This window comes from Bicyclus anynana, chromosome 26 (genome assembly GCF_947172395.1).
Source record: "Bicyclus anynana chromosome 26, ilBicAnyn1.1, whole genome shotgun sequence".
Classification (NCBI taxonomy): Eukaryota; Metazoa; Arthropoda; class Insecta; order Lepidoptera; family Nymphalidae; genus Bicyclus; species Bicyclus anynana.
The window spans coordinates 4,979,346-5,003,132 of NC_069108.1; the positions used below are offsets into that span (position 1 = coordinate 4,979,346).

The window sequence follows — 23,787 nt, forward strand, 5'->3', positions numbered from 1 at the left end:
ATAAACTAAGAGTATACTAATAGCAAAGCAATTTTGTAAAAGTAACAGGGTATCTGCGATCATTACTTTCGGAGCTACAGGGATTTAAAGGGTCAGATTTGCGGCGCTGCCGCGGATCCCTGAAAAACGCTCCATACAAAATGGCACTCAACAATTGACTCACTGATCGTTAGGTTTGTACGGGCGTTCAAACAAAATTACTAATATCTTTGTTATTTGTGCGTTTATGTTTATAGTTAGTTCATTTATTGAAAAATGTCACATTTAATGTAAGGAAGCTAAAACTGTATGAATTTTCATCTAATTACGATAAAAAAAAATTTAATAGATTTTGAAATTTTATAATCTTATTTATTTTGCAAATATCCAGACAATTTTGCTTTTTATGTATAAATTAGTTACCATTGACCTTATTTACCCGAATGTATCATTAAAATCAATATATTCAAACCTAGTCATCCACCATTCTGGCTATTGAGCATTTTGTATCATTCCTCTGTTCTGTGTTTGCAATAAAGTGTACATTAATTTAATTTAATGTTTTTATTTATCTTTTTTTTTAATTTTTAACAATGTTATAGAAAACACTATTAAAAACTTATAAAAAATACGCGCCGTCTCAAGAATCACTGCCTTCTGTATCCGACTCTTTATCCAACAGTTAAGTTAAAGCTTCTTAAGGTGTTGGTCGAAGCATTTCGCTATAAGACCATTGACTGAAACAACTATCGGTTAATGTCATTATTATTCAGATAAATAGTTAATAACATCATATATGTTACTTTATATGCCCACAGATAATCTCGGGCGTGGGTTTTTATGTGTTTTAACTACGTAATTGTAATTTACGATTGTGTTATTTCGTTTTATTTTTATTTATGTTGAATCTGTAATTATGTATTATATGTAATAATAATAATAATAATACATGTAACTTCGTTTGTTCATAATTATTATAATGTTCGTTAACGATGTTGACTTTTCTTTCCAATAAATAAACATCCATTTCCTAAGAATTTTTCAAACCGCTACAGTAGTTCAGAGCCCAATTAATGCAAACAAACAATCAAATCTCTCCTCTTTATAATACTACTAGCGGACGCCCGCGACTTCGTCCGCGTGGAAATCGATGTAAATTTTCAAGCCCTGTTTCACCACTTTAAGAGTTTGAATTTTAAAAATGTTTGAATCCCATTATATTTCGTACTTTTTTCATGATTTATGTACAAAATTTTAAAACTTTTTAACTCTAAAAATTAAGGACTTTCCATACAATTTTTTTCAACCCCTATTTCACCCCCTTCTCATTTTATTTTCGCAATAAAAAGTATCCTAAAACCTTCTCCGTATTATAGTCTTAAACCGTGCCAAGTTTCATTTGAATTCATTCAGTAGTTTCAGCTTGATGCCCGAATAACAAAAAAAATGGACAGACAGACAAAAAATCGAAAAATAATATTTTTACCTTCAGTATCGGTTATATAATGCCCCCCAATAAAAATTTCAAATAATCTTCAATGTACAGATTGTACAAAATGTACAGAATTCGTATTATAAGTATAGATTCTAGATGGCGCTAGTAGTACTCTATGCCACGGTAACGTTTGGTGTTATAAATGGTATAAGTAAAATCTCAAATTGCGAATAAATGTATAGAATTTGACCAGTTTTATTATATGTATAGATACATATAGATTTGAAAGTATAATAAAGTGTACATTCAATAATATACAGATCCGTCAAAATAGATATAACAAAACTAAAGCACATAATAAGTACGTACTAGTCAGTATTGCCAACCTTAAAAAGCTAAAAAAACACTAATTCACCAATAAAAAAACAGTAGAAAGCAGTAGGTAAAGTATATAAAAAGGAAGATTTCATAATTTTGCTCATTTATTTCAAATAATAAACAATTTTCTTAGTTGCTAGAACTCACATACATTGATATATGTATCAATGATCACAATAACAAAAAAAAAAAACAAAAATCAAAATGAAATTATTTTCAGTTTTTGCCTCATCTTCAGAGTTCAGTATTTACATTTTTTTTAATCATACATATTTTTGTTGAATCCCGACAAGAGAAGATACTTCCTTCTCGTGTCATTGCGTTTTATTACGTAGTGGTTATCAAAAAATGGTTGCATAGTATATACAGGGTGATTCGGTCTTTAGTGCGGATATTTTTTTTCGTGGTTCTGTATCATTAATAGAATATAAATCTACAAACAGTTCGATACATTTATGTAATTTTTTTTTTTAATTTATGTCTCTAAAATAACAAAATAATGTACATATTATTACTAAACAAGATATATTCAGCTTAAAAGAGATCTGGTGACGTTCTTTAGGTATCAAACGAAAATAAAATAAACGCACAATAGGGTGACCCTAAAATTCTGTTTAAAAGTAAATAACTTTAGCTAACGATAATTTTGTTATTTTTGAATTAAAAAAAAAAAAGAAAAAATACGTGATCATTAAATTTTGTTTATGTACAAAATATAAAAATATCCGCACTAAAAAAATTTTCTTCCTGTATAATAGGTGGTGCTGAACGCTAGTTGAAAAACAGTAAAAAATAGGAATGAAACAGAAAAAATGGTTAACAATGTGAAAACTACTGTTAAAACAGTAGGGTTGGCAACACTAGTACTACTATTGAAAGATTTTATACAATTTAAATCAAATCGGAATCCCCTGGGGTCAATATAAATCACGTTGGGTATTACTCGTCTAGATTGCTGCTATACGGATTTTACGTGTTAAGTTTTTGCAGTAAATTGATACTTTTGACCCTACTATCATATTCCTATAGTGATGGACGAGTATCATTCAAAAGCACAAATTATTATCGATAAATTTAATTTCTCTCTTTATCTCATTACAATTTGTGCGGTTTTCCCGAACTATTTCCTATAGCATGGGTACAGTGACAGTTGCCTTATTATAAAATGTTTACTTATAAAATTATTGTAAAGATGTAAATTTTAAATGGTGAAATTGACATTTGAATCATTAAATACTTAATAAATAATTTGCATGTCAAATTGGCAAGATACATTGACCACCTGTATATAAATGCATTTGCAAATAAATAAATTGATTGATTGATTGATTGACGTTTAAAATACGTACAATTATCGTGAATAGCGACAAGCTTTCAAGAGTGAAACGGACTGTCACCCGCACCATGCTACGTAAAACTTCAGATAGCATGGGTACGGTGACAGTTGCCTTATGGTGTTTATAATATGTACTATTATCGTGAATAGCGACAAGCTTTCAAGACTGAAACGGACTGTCACCCGCGCCATGCTACGTGAAACTTCAGATAGCACGGGTACGGTGACAGTTGCCTTATGACGTTTAAAATACGTACTATTATCGTGAATAGCTACAAACTTTTTAGAGTGAAACGGACTGTCACCCGCACTATGCTACGTAAAACGTCAGATAGCATGGGTACGGTGACAGTTGCCTTATGATGTTTATAATACGTACTATTATCGTGAATAGCGACAAATTTTCAAGAGTGAAACGGACTGTCACCCGCACCATGCTACGTAAAACTTCAGATAGCATGGGTACGGTGACAGTTGCCTTATGACGTTTAAAATACGTACTATTATCGTGAATAGCGACAAACTTTCAAGAGTGAAACGGACTGTCACCCGCACCATGCTACGTGAACCGAACTCTAGCTGCCTCGACTAGTGGCACAAGGACAGGCTCATTTTTTGCGCAAATCAGCCTGTCCATTCCACGAAGATAACAATTCTATGGTTATGGAAATTTAAATTCTTTACAAACGTTCTTTGCTAACGAGCCATCTCACCAGATGGTAAGTAACGAAGTAACATTAAGGTTCATATAGTATTCAATAAAAAATATTGAAGCGATCATCCAACATTTTTTTAAAACAGTTAAAAATATAATTGATTGATCAGTGTAGATTAGTTTTATAAAGACGATTTCACATTTTGAAAGCTACATCTCTAGTTCATCACTAGGGATTCACACTAGGACGTACACTGCTGGACACAGGCCTCTTGCATGGACTTCCAAGAACATCGGTCTCGGGCCGCCAGCATCCAGCGGCTCCCTGCAACCCGCTGGGTTGCGTCGGTCCACCTAGTGGGAGATCGACCAACACTGTGCAAAGAGTAACCAGGAAGTCTTTACAAACTGCGTACTGAAGCCGGTGCAACCCACAAAAAAAAAAACAAAAAAGTCACGCGTCTCCTTGACATCCGCATATACAAACTTTTTTCCTAACAATTACGTAAAATAATATAAATAATAATAATAACCAATAAAAAAAATACTCTTATCTTATTTCTTTAATTTTCTAGAACAGTTTTTAAAATATTTAAAAACATAAGACGCCATTTTTCTTGAATAATATTAAAAATTACTGATGCGACGGTTCATGTCGTACTGACAAGAGAACGTATTCATTTTTGAATTTCGTATTCGTGACGGGTACGACACCGTCGTGTTCCGTACGCCTCATCTGTATATTATTGATTAGTCTGTGGGAGGAAGATGATAAACTACACCACAGTTTTTTAAATTGTATATAAATTAAGAGTATGCTAATAGTAAAGCAATTTTGTAAAAGTAACAGGATATCTCCGGTGATTACTTTCGGAGCTACGGGGATTTTAAGGGTCAGCGTTGCGGCGCTGCCGCGGATCCCTGAAAAACGCCCCATACAAATATGGCACGAACTAATGACGTCGTAGGTAATGTAATGATCGTTAGATTTGTATGTGCGTTCAAACAAAATTACTAATATCTTTGTTATTTGTGCGTTTATGTTTATATAAATAAACAAACAGCTAAATCTGTATGAATTTTCATATAATTACGATATATAATAGATTTTGAAATTTTATAATCTCATTTATTTTGCAAATATCTAGACAATCGTTGCTTTTTATGTATAAATTAGTTGAAATTGACCCTATTTACCCGAATGTATCATAAAAATCAATATATTCAAACCTAGTCATCATCCCCATTCTTTGTCTCTGGCGTGAAAGTCCACGTCTCTACACCATAAAGGAAAATCGGAAAAATAAGCGCCTGGACCTGCCATTTTATCGATAACTAATTAAAGGTGCACCACTTGGGTAAGCGAATAAAAAGTTATCGTAGTTAAGAAAGTCTCGCATTGCCGAATAATTGTTCATGTAACAACGACTTAGATATCAAAGGAAAAGACGTTATGATGAGAATTAAGTTTTAATTTAATAAATAGTTTTTCAAAATGAGGTGAGTCCAATTATGTCTTTTTAAAGTCTTATTCTGTTTTAAAACTAGTGTAATCGAGTTCTCCCATTTGTAAAAGGCATCTTAGGAATGGTTAATTAAATAAAAATCATTTTATCACAATCACAGATTTGACCGTTTATTCAAACAGTATTCGTGTTCACAAAATTTATATCGCTAAAATCAATTACGCATTAATTCATTATGTACTTCACTACTAATGCTTTAGTAGTATTTAACATTATTTAATATTCACAATAAACCAACTAAAATAATCTATATAGATCACAATAAAAATAATATCACGCATTACACACCTTAGTTTTCACAATCCGTTCCTCTCTGTCATTCAGAAAAAACATGGCGACCGACTCATAGACACAACCACAGACAACATAAAATAGTGAGTAACACGGTACTCTATGAAAGTCGTGTACCACATTAGTGTAGATTGTTGGATTATAAACTAGCGGACGCCCGCGACTTCGTTCGTGTGAAAATCAATGTAAATTTTCAAGCCCCATTTACTTTTACCCCACTTTAGGGGTTATATTTATATTTAGGTATTGTTTGTTTAACTAACTTTCGTTATTTACTCACAGAATTATCAATAATATACAGATGAAGCGTGCAGAATATGACGTTGTCGTAGCCGCTACAAATACGAAATTCAAAAAAGAATACATTCTCGAGATAGTACGACACGAACCAGTCACATCAGTAATTTTCAATATTATTCAAGAAAAATGGCGTCTTATATTAAATACTAAATATATTATAAAGTAATATATTTAGTATTTAATATAAGACGCCATTTTTATTATTAATATATATTTTATTAAATATTTTAAAAAATGTTCTCAAAAACTAACAACTAACAAATAAGATGGAGTACTTTTTTATTGGCTATTATTCATTATTATAACTATTTACGTAATTTTTGTTAGTGTTAAATATTGAAATACAAATTATGAAAAAGTTTATATAAGCGGTTATCAAGGAGACGCGTAACTTTTGTTTTTTTTTATGGGTTTCACCGGCTTCAGCACGCAGTTTGTAAAGACTCTCTCTGGTTACTCTGTGACTTTAAAATGGTTAATTTGGCAGCTAATAAAATATCAATATGGCGGACAGATTGCAGACTCCGCGCCACGAAAAAGGTCCCGCGGCTTAAACCTGAACTAAAATTGACAGCGCCTTACACAAACGACATTAAAACCGCCAAATGTCAATGAGCGCCATTTAAGACATTAGCCAGCGTTAGTGATCTCTTTTACCCGTTAAGAGATAGATAGAGATAACTACACGACAAGATGGCGGCACTTTGGATTAGTTCCGATTTTGGCGTTCCGAGTACAGAAAACGCTATCAGCTAACGCTTTACTTCTTTCATGAAAACTACCGAGAAAATTTTAACATAATGTGAAGTATGTGTGTGTGTGTGAAATGTGTTTAAACGTGGGCCCAATTTTGGAAATCTATTGGCTGGTGGGAGGCTACAGCCGTGGCTAGTTACCACCCTACTGACAAAGACGTACCGCCAAACGATTTAGCGTTCCGGTAGGATGTCGTGTAGAAACCGAAAAGGGGTGTGGATTTTCATCCTCCTCCTAACAAGTTAGCCCGCTTCCATCTTAGACTGCATCATCACTTACCATCAGGTGACAATGTAGTCAAGTGCTAACTTGTAATGAATAAAAAAAAATATATCTTCTTTGGCAGGTTACTGATTTTGATAGCGCTGATAGCGTCCTGTTCAGCTGAAATCAAAGGACACACGAATAGACCGAAGAAAAGTGCCGATGACGCAGATGATGTTATCCACTATCCAGGCACACATCAACAACGGCAAGGTACCGACAATAATGTAATGTAATTTTAGTGGTAATAGGGATTTATAGGGATGATAGGGATGATGACAGTTTTTTTTAAATTGTATATCAATTAAGAGTATGCTAATAGTAAAGCAATTTTGTAAAAGTAACAGGGTATCTGCGATCATTACTTTCGGAGCTACAGGGAGTTAAAGGGTCAAATATGCGGCGCTGCCGCGGATCTCTGAAAAACACCCCATGAAAAATGGTACGAATTAATGACGTCGTAGGTACTTAATGATCGTTAGATTTGTATGGGCGTTCAAACAAAATTAGTAATATCTAAATAAACTTTAAGAGCCTATTTAGCTTCTCCGCCGCCTTCGAACCGATCAATAGTATTTTTTGAGACGTGAATATTTTTTTTTATTTTTTAAAAACGCTGTCAGCCATGATGATGATAAGCAAACGGTTAAGTGTTTGTCAAAATTATTACTATTAGTAAGTTTGGCGTTTATTCGTTTAATACATTAAGTAACATTGTGACGATACAAAATGGACGACAGAGTTTTGACTTTTGGAAAAAATTATAAAGTATATACTTTTAAATTAAGTTTTTTAGGAAATTCTTTCATTATTTAATATCGATATTATATTTCGGACCCTTAATCCATGTAAATATGTATATATATACACGATATTAATATTGTCTACATTAAATTTGATATGAGTCAACTATTTTTTTTTTTTATTCTTTACAAGTTAGCCCTTGAGTACAATCTCACCTGATGGTAAGTGATGATGCAGTCTAAGATGCAAGCGGGCTAACTTGTTAGGAGGAGGATGAAAATCCACACCCCTTTCGGTTTCTACACGGCATCGTACCGGAACGCTAAATCGCTTGGCGGTACGTCTTTGCCGGTAGGGTGGTAACTAGCCACGGCCGAAGCCTCCCACCAGCCAGACCTGGACAAATTAAGAAAATCTCAATCTGCCCAGCCGGGATCGAACCCAGGACCTCCGTCTTGTAAATCCACCGCGCATACCACTGCGCCACGGAGGCCGTCAAAAAACTAGGTACCCTAATATGTTGTATAGTAAATACAACTGTCACTGAAATTGCAATGTGTCATAGAATATTATCTATAATTTTTTTCATACCCCAAATAAATAGCAGATGAGGGTAGAGCCCTTTTCACGAAAAAAGTCCCGCGGCTAAAACCTGAACTAAAATTGACAGCGCCTTACACAATAATGACAATAAGACCGACATTATCAAATGACAATGAGCGACATGATATTAACCTGGTAAATAAACAAACGCCGCGATAAGCCCCGCCCCCCAAAAATCCCCAAAAAATACCAAAATTCGATAGATGCCGACCTACTAAAAACGTTACGACGACTTAAGTATCACACGTAAATAAAATAAAATACCACGTCTTGCAGGGGAGAATATAGAGAATAACTTTACCGTTGTATTTAAACCGCCAACAAATATCTACTTTTAATAAAAAATTTTAACTTTGACTTTTATTTTTTTTTATATAAACTTTTTTAAAATTAATCAAACTTTTCTTACACATCACTAAGATTTATACACCAAATTAAAGTACACACTTTCTGAAATAAAAAACCATAAAAACAGCCATAAGAATTTAGAAATTCATTAACAAAATCATTGAACATTGATCATTACATTTGACTGTAAAACCAACAACTTCACACTTCAAAAATCAAATTTTGACAAATGACAAGTGACACGTTTCTATATTGTCGATAGGAAAAAGGCGTTGTACACACTCTACAATTAGAGTGCAACGTAGAGAATGCCACAGTTTAAATAAAATTTACAGCGACAAAAGTATTGCCGCACTAAATCTACCGGGCATACGTATGTCCCACAGCCGTTCAAGTGATGACATTAGCGCCGCGTCTGGGGGACTTCTTTCATGAAAAGGACTATAAATATCTCTATTGCCGGATCATAGACCATGTAAAATTGTGCAGAACCGCCAAGTGCCGTCAGTTGCTACACCACAGATCAGGAAGAAGGCAGATGTGTCAAGTCGTCCATGTGTTTGGACGAAGCACCAAAGATCGACTCCACGCGCGCCTTCGTATACAGGTAATAATTTATATCAAGTTTTTCGAGTAGGTTGCCTCAAAAACTCTTGCTGACCTATTTACTACTTTGGTCTTTATCAACAACCTACTAGCGGTTTCACCCGCGTGGTTCCCGTTTCCGTAGGAATACGGATAAAATAAAGCCTATAGCCTTCCTCGATAAATGGGCTATCTAACACTGAAAGAATTTTTCATATCGCACCATTAGTTCCTGAGATTAGCGCGTTCAATCAAACAAACAAATAAACAAACTCTTCCGCTTTCTAATATTAGTATAGATACGGGGGCTCGGACTACAGGGGCCCCTAACGTGTGAATGAAAAATATAAGTAAGTAATACATAATCTGTTTTTTTCCCTGGTTAAGCGTCTGCCCAAAAGTTAGTAACTTTCTACATTTAGGTTAAGTCACTCTCATATTGATTTTAAGCGAGCATTTTTTTTATCTTTTTTGAGTGATCTTTGGGCCCCTTCATTTGGGCCCCTAACTAAGTTAGATAGAGGGCCCCTCCAAGGCACGTATCAAAATTAGTTGGGGGGCCCAATATGAAAAGTAAAGATTTCTTAAAACTACTATGTTTTTGGAGTTTACTCCTTAAGAATCGATTTTTTATATATAAGGCGCCCGGTATGAGAAAAATCCGAGGGGTAAAACCAACTGAACTAACGAAAAAGTGTCACGTTTTTGGTGCGCACCTTTAGTGCGCAACTTTCTAATTTTAATTTTAATTTTATGTTTTATTATTTCACTTCTAAACGTCTAAAAAGTGGTTCATCAAAACGTTTACTTGTGTTAATAATGATGACGTATATTTAGTATTATAGTTACTCAAAAGTGATTACATAAAGAAAACTAATGTCGAACAAAGGTTATGATTCACAACACTTGTCAGGACAACTTAATTAAGCAATCAAACTGTAACCAAAATAAGACCCTAGAATGGCAGAGAATGACTTTGAGTGAAGTCACGCACTTGTGAACGATGTAAGTAGGGTTAAAGGCGCCTTTGACAGATATCTCACATTCCCCCTTTCCACTCAAGTTACTCTCCCCGCCTATCAACCAAGTAACCCATAAAGAATTACACAACAAGAGATGTGGACGGCTCGAACGCCACGAGCACACTGAAGCCGTCCGTACCGGAAGTCGTTGTAACGCGGCGATAACATTAGTCTTCAAATTTTTCAGGTCAGGGACGAATCCATGCAATCACTTCCAGATGTGTTGTCCCGTCAACAAACTGCGTCCGACGCCGGTTGTTCCCACCATCCCCCCCACTACAGGCTGTGGGTACAGCAATGCAGGCGGTGTAGTGTTCAGAGAGACGACTGGCACCTCCACCAGCGGACGTGCTGACTTCGCGGAGTTTCCCTGGATGGTAGCTTTGTTGAGGACAAGGTGAGTCACCTAAGGAACTTATTTATTTATTTATTTGTTTATTTAGTCCACCAGTGACTGTTGCAGCATTTACACAAATACAATCTAAAAAAAAACACAAACACAAGGCTCTGCACAATCAAATGAAGGTAGACACGTCATGCACATTTCCGTAATCTATACTTATAATAAATCTGTAGAGAAGTCAATTCTGTACATGAAATATATTTCCAAAATAACTATCAGGGGGTGATTAGTGATCGATACTGATGCCAAAAATGCAATCAGTAAAATTTTTGTCTGTCTGTCTGTCTGTCTGTCTGTCTGTATGTTCTTTATAGAAACAAAAACTACTCGACGGATTTTAACGAAACTTTGTACAATTATTCTTCATACTCCTGGGCAGGTTATAGTGTACTTTTCATTACGCTACCGTCAATAGGAGCAGCGCAGTGAAGAGAAATGTTGAGAAAACGGGAGAAGTTACTCCATTTTTAAGCTTCTGTCACTGTCGCATGGTCCCTACCATAGGGGTAGTAGGATAGGGGTAAGGTAGGGGTTGGGTAGGGGTATGGTAGGGGTAGGCGTAGTAGTAGGGTTTCACGCAGACGAAGTCGCGGGCGTCCGCTAGTATTAAAATAAATTAACGATTACATTAAATCAGTTTACATAAGAAAAAAAATACATTTTACAGTAACAAGAAAGGGAAACATTTTACAACTACTATTTGAATATACTATATAATACAAAAAATAAAATGGAATTGGTAAAAACAAAAAGAAAAAATAGTTTAGCAAATCTAGCAAAACTAACTTATTCACTCACTAGTGGACCCAATCCGCATGGAAATCAATGTAAACTTTCAAGCCCTATTTCACCACTTCAGGGGTTGAATTAAAAAAAAATTTGAATTATTTGGTATTATTATATTATATTGATATTATTATTTGGTATTTTTTTTATGATTTATGAACAAATTTTTAAAACTATAAACTTAAAATGAAGGACTTTCCGTACAAACTTTCAACCCCTATTTTATCCCCTTCTCATTTTATTTTCGCAATAAAAAGTATCCCATAACCCTCTCCGTATTATGGTATTGAACCGTACCAAGTTTTATTTGAATTCATTCAGTATTTTCAGCGTGATGCCCAAATAACAAAAAAACACGGACAGACAGACAGACAAAAAATCGAAAAAAAATATTTTTAGCTTTAAATATAGTTTTTATGAACACTTTAAAATATTTAAAAACATAAGACGCCATTTCTGTTGAATAATATTGATAATTACTGATGCGACGCTTCGTGTCGTACTGACTCGAGAATGTATTCGTTTTTGAATTTTGTATTTGGAGCGGCTACGACACTGTCGTGTTCCGTGCTTTCTGTTTGCCTATTATTCTTTAATCTGTGGTTTTAACTATAAACAGTTAGCTTATCCTAAGCACTACACGAAGAAAATTTTTTTAGTGAGGATATTTTTAAATTTTGTATATAAATAAAATTTAATGATCACGTATTTTTTCTTTTTTGACGTGACAACGTCTTATAAATTGGTTTGCCGGGTGACACTTCAAGAAACTGCGTTACGCTCCGCTCACGTTATGCGCTCACAATGAGAGCGAGTGAATAAAATTTTGTTAATATGAAATTCAGTGCGAGATTCTTTGTATAAATTAATGTTTTAAATATAATTCTTTGTATAAATAAATGTTTTAAATTGTTACTATTATTTCATCCTTCTTCCTACTATACGAATGAATTCACATTAAAATTATTTTACCACTCAAAGTCGTTGTCACGTAAAACTTTCGCCCGTATACCGACTTTACAGGCAACCAATTTTTTTTAACTCAAAAATAACAGTACATAAACAAAATTTAATGATCAGGTATTTTTTTTAACTCAAAAATAACAAAATTATCGTTAGCTAAAGTTATTTACTTTTGAACAGAATTTTAGGGTCACCCTATCGCCGCCCTAGGTAATAGTAGGTAACAACAAAATCAGCTGATAGGTAGCGAGCACCCGCGCCGAGGGCCGTTGACCTTTGTGGGTTTATTTTCGTTTGATACCTATCTATCTATTATTTTTTTATAATACTAAAGGTCACTTTTGAGCTGAATATATCTTGCTTGGTAATAATATGTCCATTATTTTGTTATTTTAGAGACAAAAATTGAAAAAAAAAATTACATAAAATGTATCGAACTGTTTGTTCTATTAATGATACAGAGAGCCGTGATAGCCCAGTGGATATGACCTCTGCCTCCGATTCCGGAGGGTGTGGGTTCGAATCCTGTCCGGGGCATGCACCTCCAACTTTTCAGTTTTATGAAATTCAAATTTTAAGAAATTAAATATCACGTGTCTCAAACGGTGATGGAAAACATCGTGAGGAAACCTGCATACCAGAATTAGAAGAATTATCTTAATTCTCTGCGTGTGTGAAGTCTGTCAATCCGCATTGGGCCAGCGTGGTGGACTATTGGCCTAACCCCTCTCATTCAGAGAGGAGACTCGAGCTCAGCAGTGAGCCGAATATGAGTTGATAATGTTAATGTTATGTTAATGATACAGAACCACGAAAAAAAATATCCGCACTAAAGTCCGAATCACCCTGTATATTTAAATTACCAACAGTGTACGTATTTTGATAGTATATTCAGTTACGAATTAATGCGCAGTGCAGCTGGGCTGTCTTAAGTACCTATGCACCACTTCAATCGTCATCAACCCATATTCGGCTCACTGCTGAGCTCGAGTCTCCTCTCAGAATGAGAGGTGTTAGGCCAATAGTCCACCACGCTGGCCCAATGCGGATTGGCAGACTTCACACACGCAGAGAATGAAGATAATTCTCTGGTATGCAGGTTTCCTCACGATGTTTTCCTTCACCGATTGAGACACGTGATATTTAATTTCTTAAAATGCACACAACTGAAAAGTTGGAGGTGCATGCCCGGGACCGGATTCGAATCCACACCCTCCGGAATCGGAGGCAGAGGTCATATCCACTAGGCTATCACTGCTGCTGTACAAGAATTTCAAGTAGTATTTTTTTTACAGAAAAACACCAGTATTCGAGCCATCTTTGAAATTTCCACGAGCCAGACAGATGAAATCAAACTACTTAAAAGACCTACGTACGTAAGTATCTAACAATTTACTACTTACAGGTGCAGCATACGTGTATTTTAATACAAGCTAGCCCTTGACTGCAATCTCACCTGATGGTAAGTGATGATGCAATCTAAGAACGAAGCGGGCTAACTTGTTAGGAGTAGGATGAAAATCCATTTCAGTTCTACACGACATCGTACCGGAACCCTTAATCGCTTGGTGATACTTCTTTGCCGGTAGGGTGGTAACTAGCCATGACTGAAGCCTCCCACCAGCCAGACCTGGTCTAATTAAGGAAACCTCAATCGGCCCAGCCGTGGATCGAACCCAGGACTTCCGTCTTGTAAACCACTGCGCCATGGAGGCCGTCAAAACATCCCGAATACTTAGTAATGTCAGAGCATAATGTGACGTTTAGAAATATATATACTTATATTTAAACAATACACATCACTATCTAGCCCCAAAGTAAGCATACAGAGTAGCTTGTGTTATGGGTGCTAAGATAGTTGATATTATAATATTAATATACAATTATATACTACATATAAATACTTATACTTATATAATGTATAAATACACACAGACACTGGAAAACACCCATGCTATACACATTTATTTTTCGGTTGTGGGAATCGAACCCACGGCCGAGTGTGCAATATGTAATTTGGTGGTTACCACTTACCACTTTGCTATCTTTGCAAAAATGACAAGCGTATCAAAGTATCATTACATGTAAAACAGGCAAATATGCAAATTCATATTCAGAAAGTGTGTTCAAAGTGTGTTTCCTCGCAAATGTGATCCTACTACTATTATAAAGGCGAAAGTTTGTAAGTATGGATGTATGGATGTTTGTTACTCTTTCACGTAAAAACTACTGAATGGATTTGAATGAAACTTTACCACAATATAGCTTATACATCAGAATAACACATAGGCTCCAATTTTTGAGGTTTCTAATGTGAGGTCGTAAAAAAACACATTTTTTGCGCTTACATTGCAAACGCTGACTGAATCCTACAAGATAGATCAAAACAATGTACTACAGTATTGTACAACTTAAAAAGGTCTACAAAAAAGTCCGCGATGGTATATGTTTATCTTTTAGGAATAACCCACAATAACCATTTTTTATCCTTTACTTTGTACGAGAAATAATGGCTTATTTACGAAGCGATTTTAAGCAATACAGTATTAATCCTTATCCAATTAAGTATCTTAAATACATTGTGCATTTAATAAAGATCAATATGGCTTTTACAGCATGTAAATTAAATAAATATTTTCGAAAATATCACAGATTTAAAATGCAGAGTCATAGCAATTTCGGCGATAAATACCGTTTCGGTGATAAATACCGGCAGCGGTGCCAGGCGAACGGGGCGTGGGGGGAGCGGGGTAGGTGCGGTGGGGAAGAAGTGGCTCATCGCTGAGTGCGCGACCCGAACGCGGGCAGACGTCGTTGACGGTTGAGTCCTAGACTAGACGGGACGAACCTGAAGTCCACGCGAACGAAGTCGCGGGCAAAAGCTGGTATATAATATAATAAATATATAAACCTGAACGCGCTAATCTCAGGAACTACTTTATTCTGTGCTACTGGTCCGATTTGAAAAATTCTTTTAGTGTTAGATAGCCCATTTATCGAGGAAGGCTATAGGCTATATATTATCTAGATTCTTACGGGAACATGAACCACGCGGGTAAAACTGCGCGGCGTCAGCTAGTGTCTTATAAAACGTCGTATGACATACGTGCGCTTTGATAATTTACAGCCTCTGCTTCCTTTCTACAGCTCTCGCTTTCGATTCGAGCTTGCAATATCGTGTTAGCAATTTTAAATATTGGTTCTACAAAGTCATGATACGCTGGTACATTGACGTATCATGACAGGAAACACACCTTGACATTTGTAAATAATAAATTGAGATATTGTCATGATACAAGGTATAAAAGCTATCGGTTCCTTATTTGCGAGTCAGTCGTTCGTTTGCGATTGCAGAGGCAATAAGTGATTGCGGTGAAGTGTGATATATCTATATTGTATTGATGTATAATATAAAGTGATAGTAGTGAAGTATAATATATATCTATATGTTGTATTGAATTGGTGAATAATACAAAGTATTGAAGATCAACAGTGAATATTATTTCAAAACCCCTCTGAACTTTATAATCGCCTCGGCTGTAATTTTCAACTTACCGCAGTTTTAACATGATGTACTATTTACTATATAATCTCGTGTAATAATATTCCAATTATAAAAATGATGACGATGATGTATAGCTTAGTATTTTGATTCACAGCCGGGACAACAATGACTACATAGCAGGAGGAACCCTCGTACATCCGTCCGCTGTTCTAACTGTTGCACACAGAGTTGAAAAGTTTAGGGCAATAGAGGTTAGTCGTACGTACTGAGCCCCAGTCTCCTCTTAGACTGAGAGGGGTTAGGCCATGCATGCACCTCCAACTTTTCAGTTGTGTGCATTTTAAGAAATTAAATATCACGTGTCACAAACGGCGAAGGAAAAAACATCGTGAGGGAACCTGCATACCAGATAATTTTCTTAATTATCTGTGTGTGTGAAGTCAGCCAATCCGCATTGGGCCAGCGTGGTGGACTATTGGCCTAACCCCTCTCATGCTGAAAGGAGGCTGGAGCTCAGCATGCGAATATGGGTTGATAATGATGAATCCATGTAGTAAAGTAATGTAATAATTTGTGTCCAAGATCAAATGCCGCGCCGGTGAGTGGAACACCCTGAGTGAGAACGAATGGCTGCCTCACCAAGAGCGTGACGTCTACACTGTATATAGACATCCATTGTACAATATGGGTAAGTCACTGTCATTTATAGTGTAAGATTCGTATTAGACCTTCACCCATCTGTTCAATGGATGAAAATTGTTCTATATCAAACTCAGACTAAATACATCAGGACTATTATCACACCCAAATTCACGAACAAAATTTTCTGCCATTTTCTAAGGAAAACGAGCTAAGATTTCATACATATCTTAAACTAAACTAGCAGTTTTGGTTCGTTTTTTACACCATTTAACTACACAAAAAGGTATTTTTACGGAGGTTTTTAACCGACGGACACGATTGTAAACTATGAAACATCGATTCTATAGAGACAGTGTTTATAATCGCATAAGATCGTTGATCATATCCTTTGACAGAAAAATAATGTCTTGCGAGGCAGGTCTTTATCTAATTAGTCTGAGATATCAAAGGACATGTTTCAAAATGGGCCTTTATTATTTACAATTTTTAAGCAGGTTGAATTGTTGTGAGAAAATAATTTTCAGAATTGAATTTTTGGAACTCGCATTAATTAGATAATTTTTTTTTGTTTCGCTCCCTTGTCTACATTTTAAACATAGACAATACAGTAAAAGTGTTCAAAACAGCCAATAAAAACACCTGGAATTGAATTCATATCCGGTGTAAGCTGTCAATGTCATGTAATATTGTCAAATGTCAATAAGACACAAGCTAAAAAGAAATTGTAGACAGAAAAGCATTAAACAAAATCCTTAAATTGCTTTTAAGACGCCAACGCTACTACGCGAAGATCACTGACAATCTGTCAGGGTGTGAGTTACAAGCATGTTGCCATGATAAAAATTCTTAATTCATGTCAAAAAAAATGTATTTTTTCATTAGCTGAAAAAATACATTTTTTTTTGTTTGATTAAAAAAAATGCGGGTTCCAAAAATTTTTTAGGTTATTTTAAGAAAAAAAAGCAGTGATGGCATTAAGGAATTTATTGGTGTCGCGTACTTTTCTGTAAGATGCCCAGCTAAGCAGGATTGGTAGGTTCACCTCTTTATCGAAATTGGACCTGCCTAACTGGAACGTGTGTCTTCGGTAGATTCTCGTTTCCAAATTCGGTTCACCGCTTTCTCTAAATTGGACCTGCTTAACTGGAACGGTAGATTCTCGTTTACAAATTCGAGTGCAAAGTCTTCATCTATCCTATTAAAACATTTATTTAATATACGCAGAGGAATCCTTATACTTCTACGATGTGGCGCTGGTGCTTCTGAAGAAGCCATTCACGTTCGCAGCGCACGTCAACTTGGCGTGTGTCTCCCACACGCTCCCTCCCCCCGGGACTGTCTGCTACACCATGGGCTGGGGGAAAGACTTCAACGACTCCAGAAACAACGAAAATGTGCTCAAAAAGGTATATTGTACAATCGCTTTTGATACTTGGTGCTTGTATGATGTAACAGGTAGCAGCGTCAGTGATTGTATCATCATTTTGTGGTAGAGGAAACACCTCGAGCAGGTACCAGGACTTGTGACTTTGGGAGTAGGTTTAAAGGATCCCTCTAGAATTAACTCACCTCCCTGCCCGATGTGTTCTCCATGCCCACACTAAACAATTTATGAACAATAATTACAACACAAATCATTATTGCATAAAACGAATACGCTACTGGCAGCGTGACGGTGTTCACACTGCCTAACAACGAACTGAACTCAAGTCATCAATTAGTACCCTCTTATTTATACCATAACTGTTGCAACCACTTCGTACTGGTTCGTAAGACTGGCCTAGTCATAGGACATCAACAATTTTTATCACCAACATCAATATCTACTAACTCTGAAGTAAATATTTAGAGCCTAAAAATGTATGGTCGCACCGAGAATCTCAAAGAAAACCCAAATTTGACTTATGATTAGATTTAATATTAGAAACTACAGCTAAGTTACAAGTGCCTGTTCACTCCAAAGTTGGGAGTAAAAGTGTTAAAATAATTATTACATATTGTGAAAGAGTAGGTGACGCTCATACAAAGGAATGCGGCCGAACAATGGGTGCAATCTTGCACTTTTGGCAAGGGCTGCCTCACGTACTCGCTGCAGGGTTGCCACGCGTAACAGCCTAATATAAAACAGTTTCTTATGTAGATATAGGGATGATGACAGTTTCTAAATTGTATATAAATTAAGAGTTTGCTAATAGTAAAGCAATCTTCTAAAAGTAACAGATCCCCGAAAAATGCTCCATACAAAATGTGACGAATTAGTGACGTTGGCTCGCTGATCGTTAAATTTGTATGGGCGTTCAAACAAAATTACTAATATCTTTGTTATTTGTGCGTTTATGTTTATAGTTTATATATTGAAAAATTTCACGTTTAATCTAAGGAAGATAAAAATGTATGAATTTTAGTAGATTTTGAAATTTTATAATCTTATTTATTTTGCAAACATCCAGTCAACCTTTGTCTTTTTACATATTAATTAGTTAACATTGACTTTATTTACCCGAATGTCTCGTAAAAATCAATATATTCAAACCTATACTAATAGCATTAACAACTGAGTCTTAGGGCCATAAATCATTTCTCTATATCTATCTCGCTTGCACTTATGGGTCTTATGGAGCCGTCTAGTGAAGGGTGTAACAATGAAAGACATATTATCGATAAGTAAAGTTTATTATCGTATCTTGTTCACAAAATTAAAAAAATTAACAATATTTGATTTAATATAATACATATTTCATATTATATAATTATTAACTAAATAAAATTAATCTTCATCTGAGTCTTCATCATCAGAATCTTCGTCTTCTGCCAAATTTATTATATATTAGTATCCATAGTGCGCAACGAGTAACACATGAATGTATTTATTTAATTGCAGTAAACACATTTATAGCAAAAAAAATACGCAATGCAATTACATTAGAAACCGACCAATCAGAATCGTCCAAATCATTATTGACTCATCATTAGCACGTGCGCAGGTAGCCGTTTATCGATAATTAGGGTGCGCAGGTAGGCGCGCTGCACATTCCTATCTTTTTTGACTTTTATGACCGGACGACTCAGATGATAATGCGCATACTATAGTCATCATCCCCATTCCAGATAGCCGTACCCTTAGTCAGCCCCGCGGATTGTGAGAGAAAGCTGCGTAACACCGTCCAAGGGTCAAACTTTACCTTGCACAACACCCTGACCTGCGCAGGAGGGGTCGCCTACGAGGACGATTGCGTGGGGGACGAGGGGTCGCCTCTCGTCTGTCCGCTCGGGGTAAGTTGATCTACTCATCATCACTTTTACCCGACTACGGCGAAACCAAAAGGAAGGGCAATGATTTTGGCAGGCTATGTATGTATGTTTGTTTCACCGTAGTGCCTAAACTACTGAACCGATTTTAATAAATGAGGTGTCTAAAGATTCGTAACAATTGAGACATAGGCTATATAAATTTTATAAAAAAAATTATATGACATTTGTTCTGTAAATAGTAGTACATTGGCAATAAATATTGTAATACAATAAGATAAATTATTGAAATTAATATTTTAATTGTAAAATAAAATTGCATACTGTAATTAGTTGAATGTCCAGGTAACTCAATAATTTTATGATCTATACATGTACCACAAATATTTGTTTATAATAATTTATTTATTCATCAGAAAGCAGGTTTACAAAGATTACTTAAATATAATAAGACCCAGATACTTTCTACCATAATAATTTGGTGTATGTAAAATTTAAATAGACTATGTATAATCCTAATCCTAATCCTTTGATTTGATTTGATATTATTAGAGTCTTTAAAGTCCCTTGAAAACAATTTACTATTTCACGTGATAGTCCAGTGGATATGACCTCTGCCTCCGATTCCAGAGTGTGTGCATTTTAAGAAATTAAATATCACGTGTCTCAAACGGCGAAGTAAAAAACATCGTGAAAAAACCTGCATACCAGAGAATTTAATAATAAAATAATAATAATAAAACTCATTTATTCAGCTTAAGACTGGACAGAAATAGTTAAAAGTAAATTAACTTAAAAATTAAGATAATTATAACTAAAAAAAAAAACACGACTGCACTTCTGGACAAATAGTGCCTCCCGATGTGCAGCCTCTGTGGCGAACGAACTCCTTCGTTCGCCCACTTTAGGTTAGGCCATCTACATTCACATTCCACATTCATTTCATATTTAGAATTCCCTCGACCGCGCATGCGTGGATATATTGTTTCGACCATTCATTACATCTTTACCGTTTCTCCATTCCACACCGTTTCATCTATTTCTTAAGCTTTTATTTTATATCCATATACTATTGTTACAATCAGTAAAGTGAATAAATACCTATACTAATCAACATCGCCTCATTCAATAACCAAATATCAAAATCTCCATGGCGATACCTCTATGTTATTCTATTCAATTTATTCTCTATACGTATAGTCTACCTAATACAGTTTATATTTAAATATATATATTTTTATCTCAGCTGAAAATCAGCTGATGGTTTCTTAATTCTCTGCGTGTGTGAAGTCTGCCAATCCGCATTGGGCCAGCGTGGTGGACTATCGGCCTAACCCCTCTCATTAGAGGAGACAAGCTCAGCAGTGAGCCGAATGTGGGATAATGATTTCACTTTGTCTTCAGGACCCAGATGGCTACATACGGTACACAGTGGTTGGTATGGTGGCGTATGCGCCTATGGACACTTGTGGTGCAGATGGCGTCCCCGGCGTCTATGTCAATATACCGGAACCGGACAACGATGTTGACAATACACTGAGCTACGCCGACCTAGACACATACCCAGGACAGTGACGTCATCACACAACTGCTGTTTTTTTTTTTATTCTTTACAAATTAGCCCTTGACTACAATCTCACCTGATGGTAAGTGATGATGCAGTCTAAGATGGAAGCGGGCTAACTTGTTAGGAGGAGGATGAAAATCCACACCCCTTTCGGTTTCTACACGGCATCGTACCGGAACGCTAAATCTTATCACCCTGCGAAGAATATCATACTATTTACGAGACACTCTGTATATGTAGGTTTATGTTTATATTTTAAGTTTGCTGTATTTATATATCATAATAATTCTACAAAGTGTGATATATTTTATGATATGTAAATAATTTATTAATTTCCAATGTTTTGTATTATATATTTTTTAGTATATTTATTATTTGTGGTGTATTGTATTGTATTTATAACACATTTGCTCGTAAAGTATCGCTTATTTCACCAATTTCAATATCGTAATGTATCTCATTACGCACATGTGCTGTAATGTAAAGTAAAATGCACATATGCCGTAATGTAATATAAAACCTTTATCATCCGTCTAAAAACGAAAGTTCTTTTTAAATTTTGGCAAACAGTTTTTATGACAGAAAAGTGCTCAACATTATAAAAATAAAATTAACTTTGTGAAATAAATATATAATAAAAAAACATTTAATTCTTTCATTTTAATACTTTTGACAATAAATATCAACCTCTGTATCTGTAACTGAAACACAAAAATATTAATTTACTTTATTAGTAATACTGGCTGTTTTTGGTGCATTTGCCTAAAAAAACGCACGCACTTTGCTATCTGTGCAAAAATGACAAGCGTATCAAAATGTCATCAGACGGAAAACAGGAAAAGATTTCTTTTTCAGAAAGTGTGTTCAAAGTGTGTTTCCTCGCAAATGTGTTTTAAAACACATTTGCGAGGAACAGGCAAAGATGCAAATTCATATTCAGAAAGTGTGTTCAAAGTGTGATATATAATAAATATATAAAGCTGAACGCGCTAATCTCAGGAACTACTGGTCCGATTTGAAAAATTCTTTTAGTGTTATATAGCCCATTTATCGAGGAAGGCTATAGGCTATATATAATCCCCGTTTCTTACGGAACGTGAACCACGCGGGTAAAACTGCGCGGCGTCAGCTAGTGTGTTATAAAACGTCGTATGACATACGTGCGTTTAATTACAGCCTCTGCTTCCTTACTATAGCTCTCGCCTACGACTCGAGCTGGAATATCGCCTCGGCTGTAATTTTCAACTTACCGCACTTATATCATAATGTACTATTATTGTATTTCAATTTCCCAAGATATTAAAATCATTTACTTTTAGGTTACCTGGAAGAGATCACTATTTTGTGTAATAGTGATAAGGTCGCTTTTTGGCTGTAAAATGAGTATCTTCTTTTGTTATTTTTCATTTTTGTGCAATAAATGTATTATAAATAAATAAAAAGATGTTTTTTTTTGTATTGAGAAAGAATACAATAAGGAACATAAGTTTACTTATCCTAATAATTATACAAATCATGCCCACGTGGAATGGTGGCAAGAATACTGGCTGCACTTCCGCGCTGGACATCCTGGATCCTTTGCGCTAAATGAGCCAGCCCTTCTGTCACCAGTCGAGGCAACTAGCCGCGGTAAAATGATTGGATAAAATTTTATGGCACAGCGACTCAAACTGGCAAAAGGTACAAATATAGAGAGTTACATATTTGTATGAATAAAATAAATAAATGAAATAATAGTAGATTGTTATACAAGGGGCTAAAAAGACCCATTATATACGAGGAATTTATAGGGCCCGAGAGTAAGGCGAGGGCCGCCTAAATAGCAACCGAGTTTATAATGGGTTTAGCCCCACGTGTTACACTCTGCTTTTCACTACGATTGCGAGAAAATAAAATAGTTTAGTAAAATATTCAATGATTTATTTTAATTGAAAATTAAATGTACAAAGTCTACAATTTTGGATATTAAGAGAGATGCTTTTACTCGGTAACATAATTTCCGACTACTTTGAAGATAAATAATGAATATATGAGGTAAACGTGGGAGATAATAGTTTAAAAAACTCCATTCGTAAGTGAATCCATTCGTTGTTAATTTTCTCCACTTATTAAATTTTTCGTAAGTATTTAAGTAAATACGTCTCGACTTTGATGGTAACAGATTGAAAATTTCATCCATCTCCAAATTAGGATCACCATTCTCACTAGATGAAGACAACAATAACAATTATTGTTAAAAATATGTAATTTACGGTCACAAATTTACAATAAATTTCTGAAATAAATATAGTGTGTATTATTCACGCCAATTGTTTTTTAAATTCTCGCTGTTTAATTTTATTTTTTTACATGAGAAAAAGGCAAAGACAAAGGTTTCAAAGGCACCGTAAAGGAAGTTCCATGTCTTCGAATCTCGCTCTATTCGCAACTCAATAAAAATTAATTAAAAA

At 35.2% G+C, this 23,787-nt stretch overlaps 1 protein-coding gene across 1 annotated transcript; it reads left to right on the top strand.

Moving 5' to 3' along the window:
* The first annotated feature begins 5,195 nt into the window (after positions 1–5,195).
* On the top strand, positions 5,196–22,188 carry LOC112053456 (phenoloxidase-activating factor 2). Its single transcript, XM_052889677.1, has 10 exons — positions 5,196–5,283; positions 7,003–7,133; positions 9,105–9,222; positions 10,410–10,619; positions 13,670–13,750; positions 16,034–16,130; positions 16,462–16,567; positions 17,746–17,927; positions 19,630–19,794; positions 21,175–22,188. The coding sequence occupies exons 1-10, from the start codon at positions 5,279–5,281 to the stop codon at positions 21,343–21,345; spliced, it is 1,266 nt and encodes a 421-aa protein (XP_052745637.1). The 5' UTR covers positions 5,196–5,278; the 3' UTR covers positions 21,346–22,188.
* Positions 22,189–23,787: the final 1,599 nt, after the last annotated feature.

Bases quoted from the DNA above. Each gene is read 5' to 3' on its own strand.
- LOC112053456 (XM_052889677.1), top strand. The intron at 10,620-13,669 runs GTGAGTCACCTA...TTTTTTTTACAG, and splicing joins GTAGCTTTGTTGAGGACAAG to AAAAACACCAGTATTCGAGC. The intron at 16,568-17,745 runs GTAAGTCACTGT...TAATATACGCAG, and splicing joins ACATCCATTGTACAATATGG to AGGAATCCTTATACTTCTAC.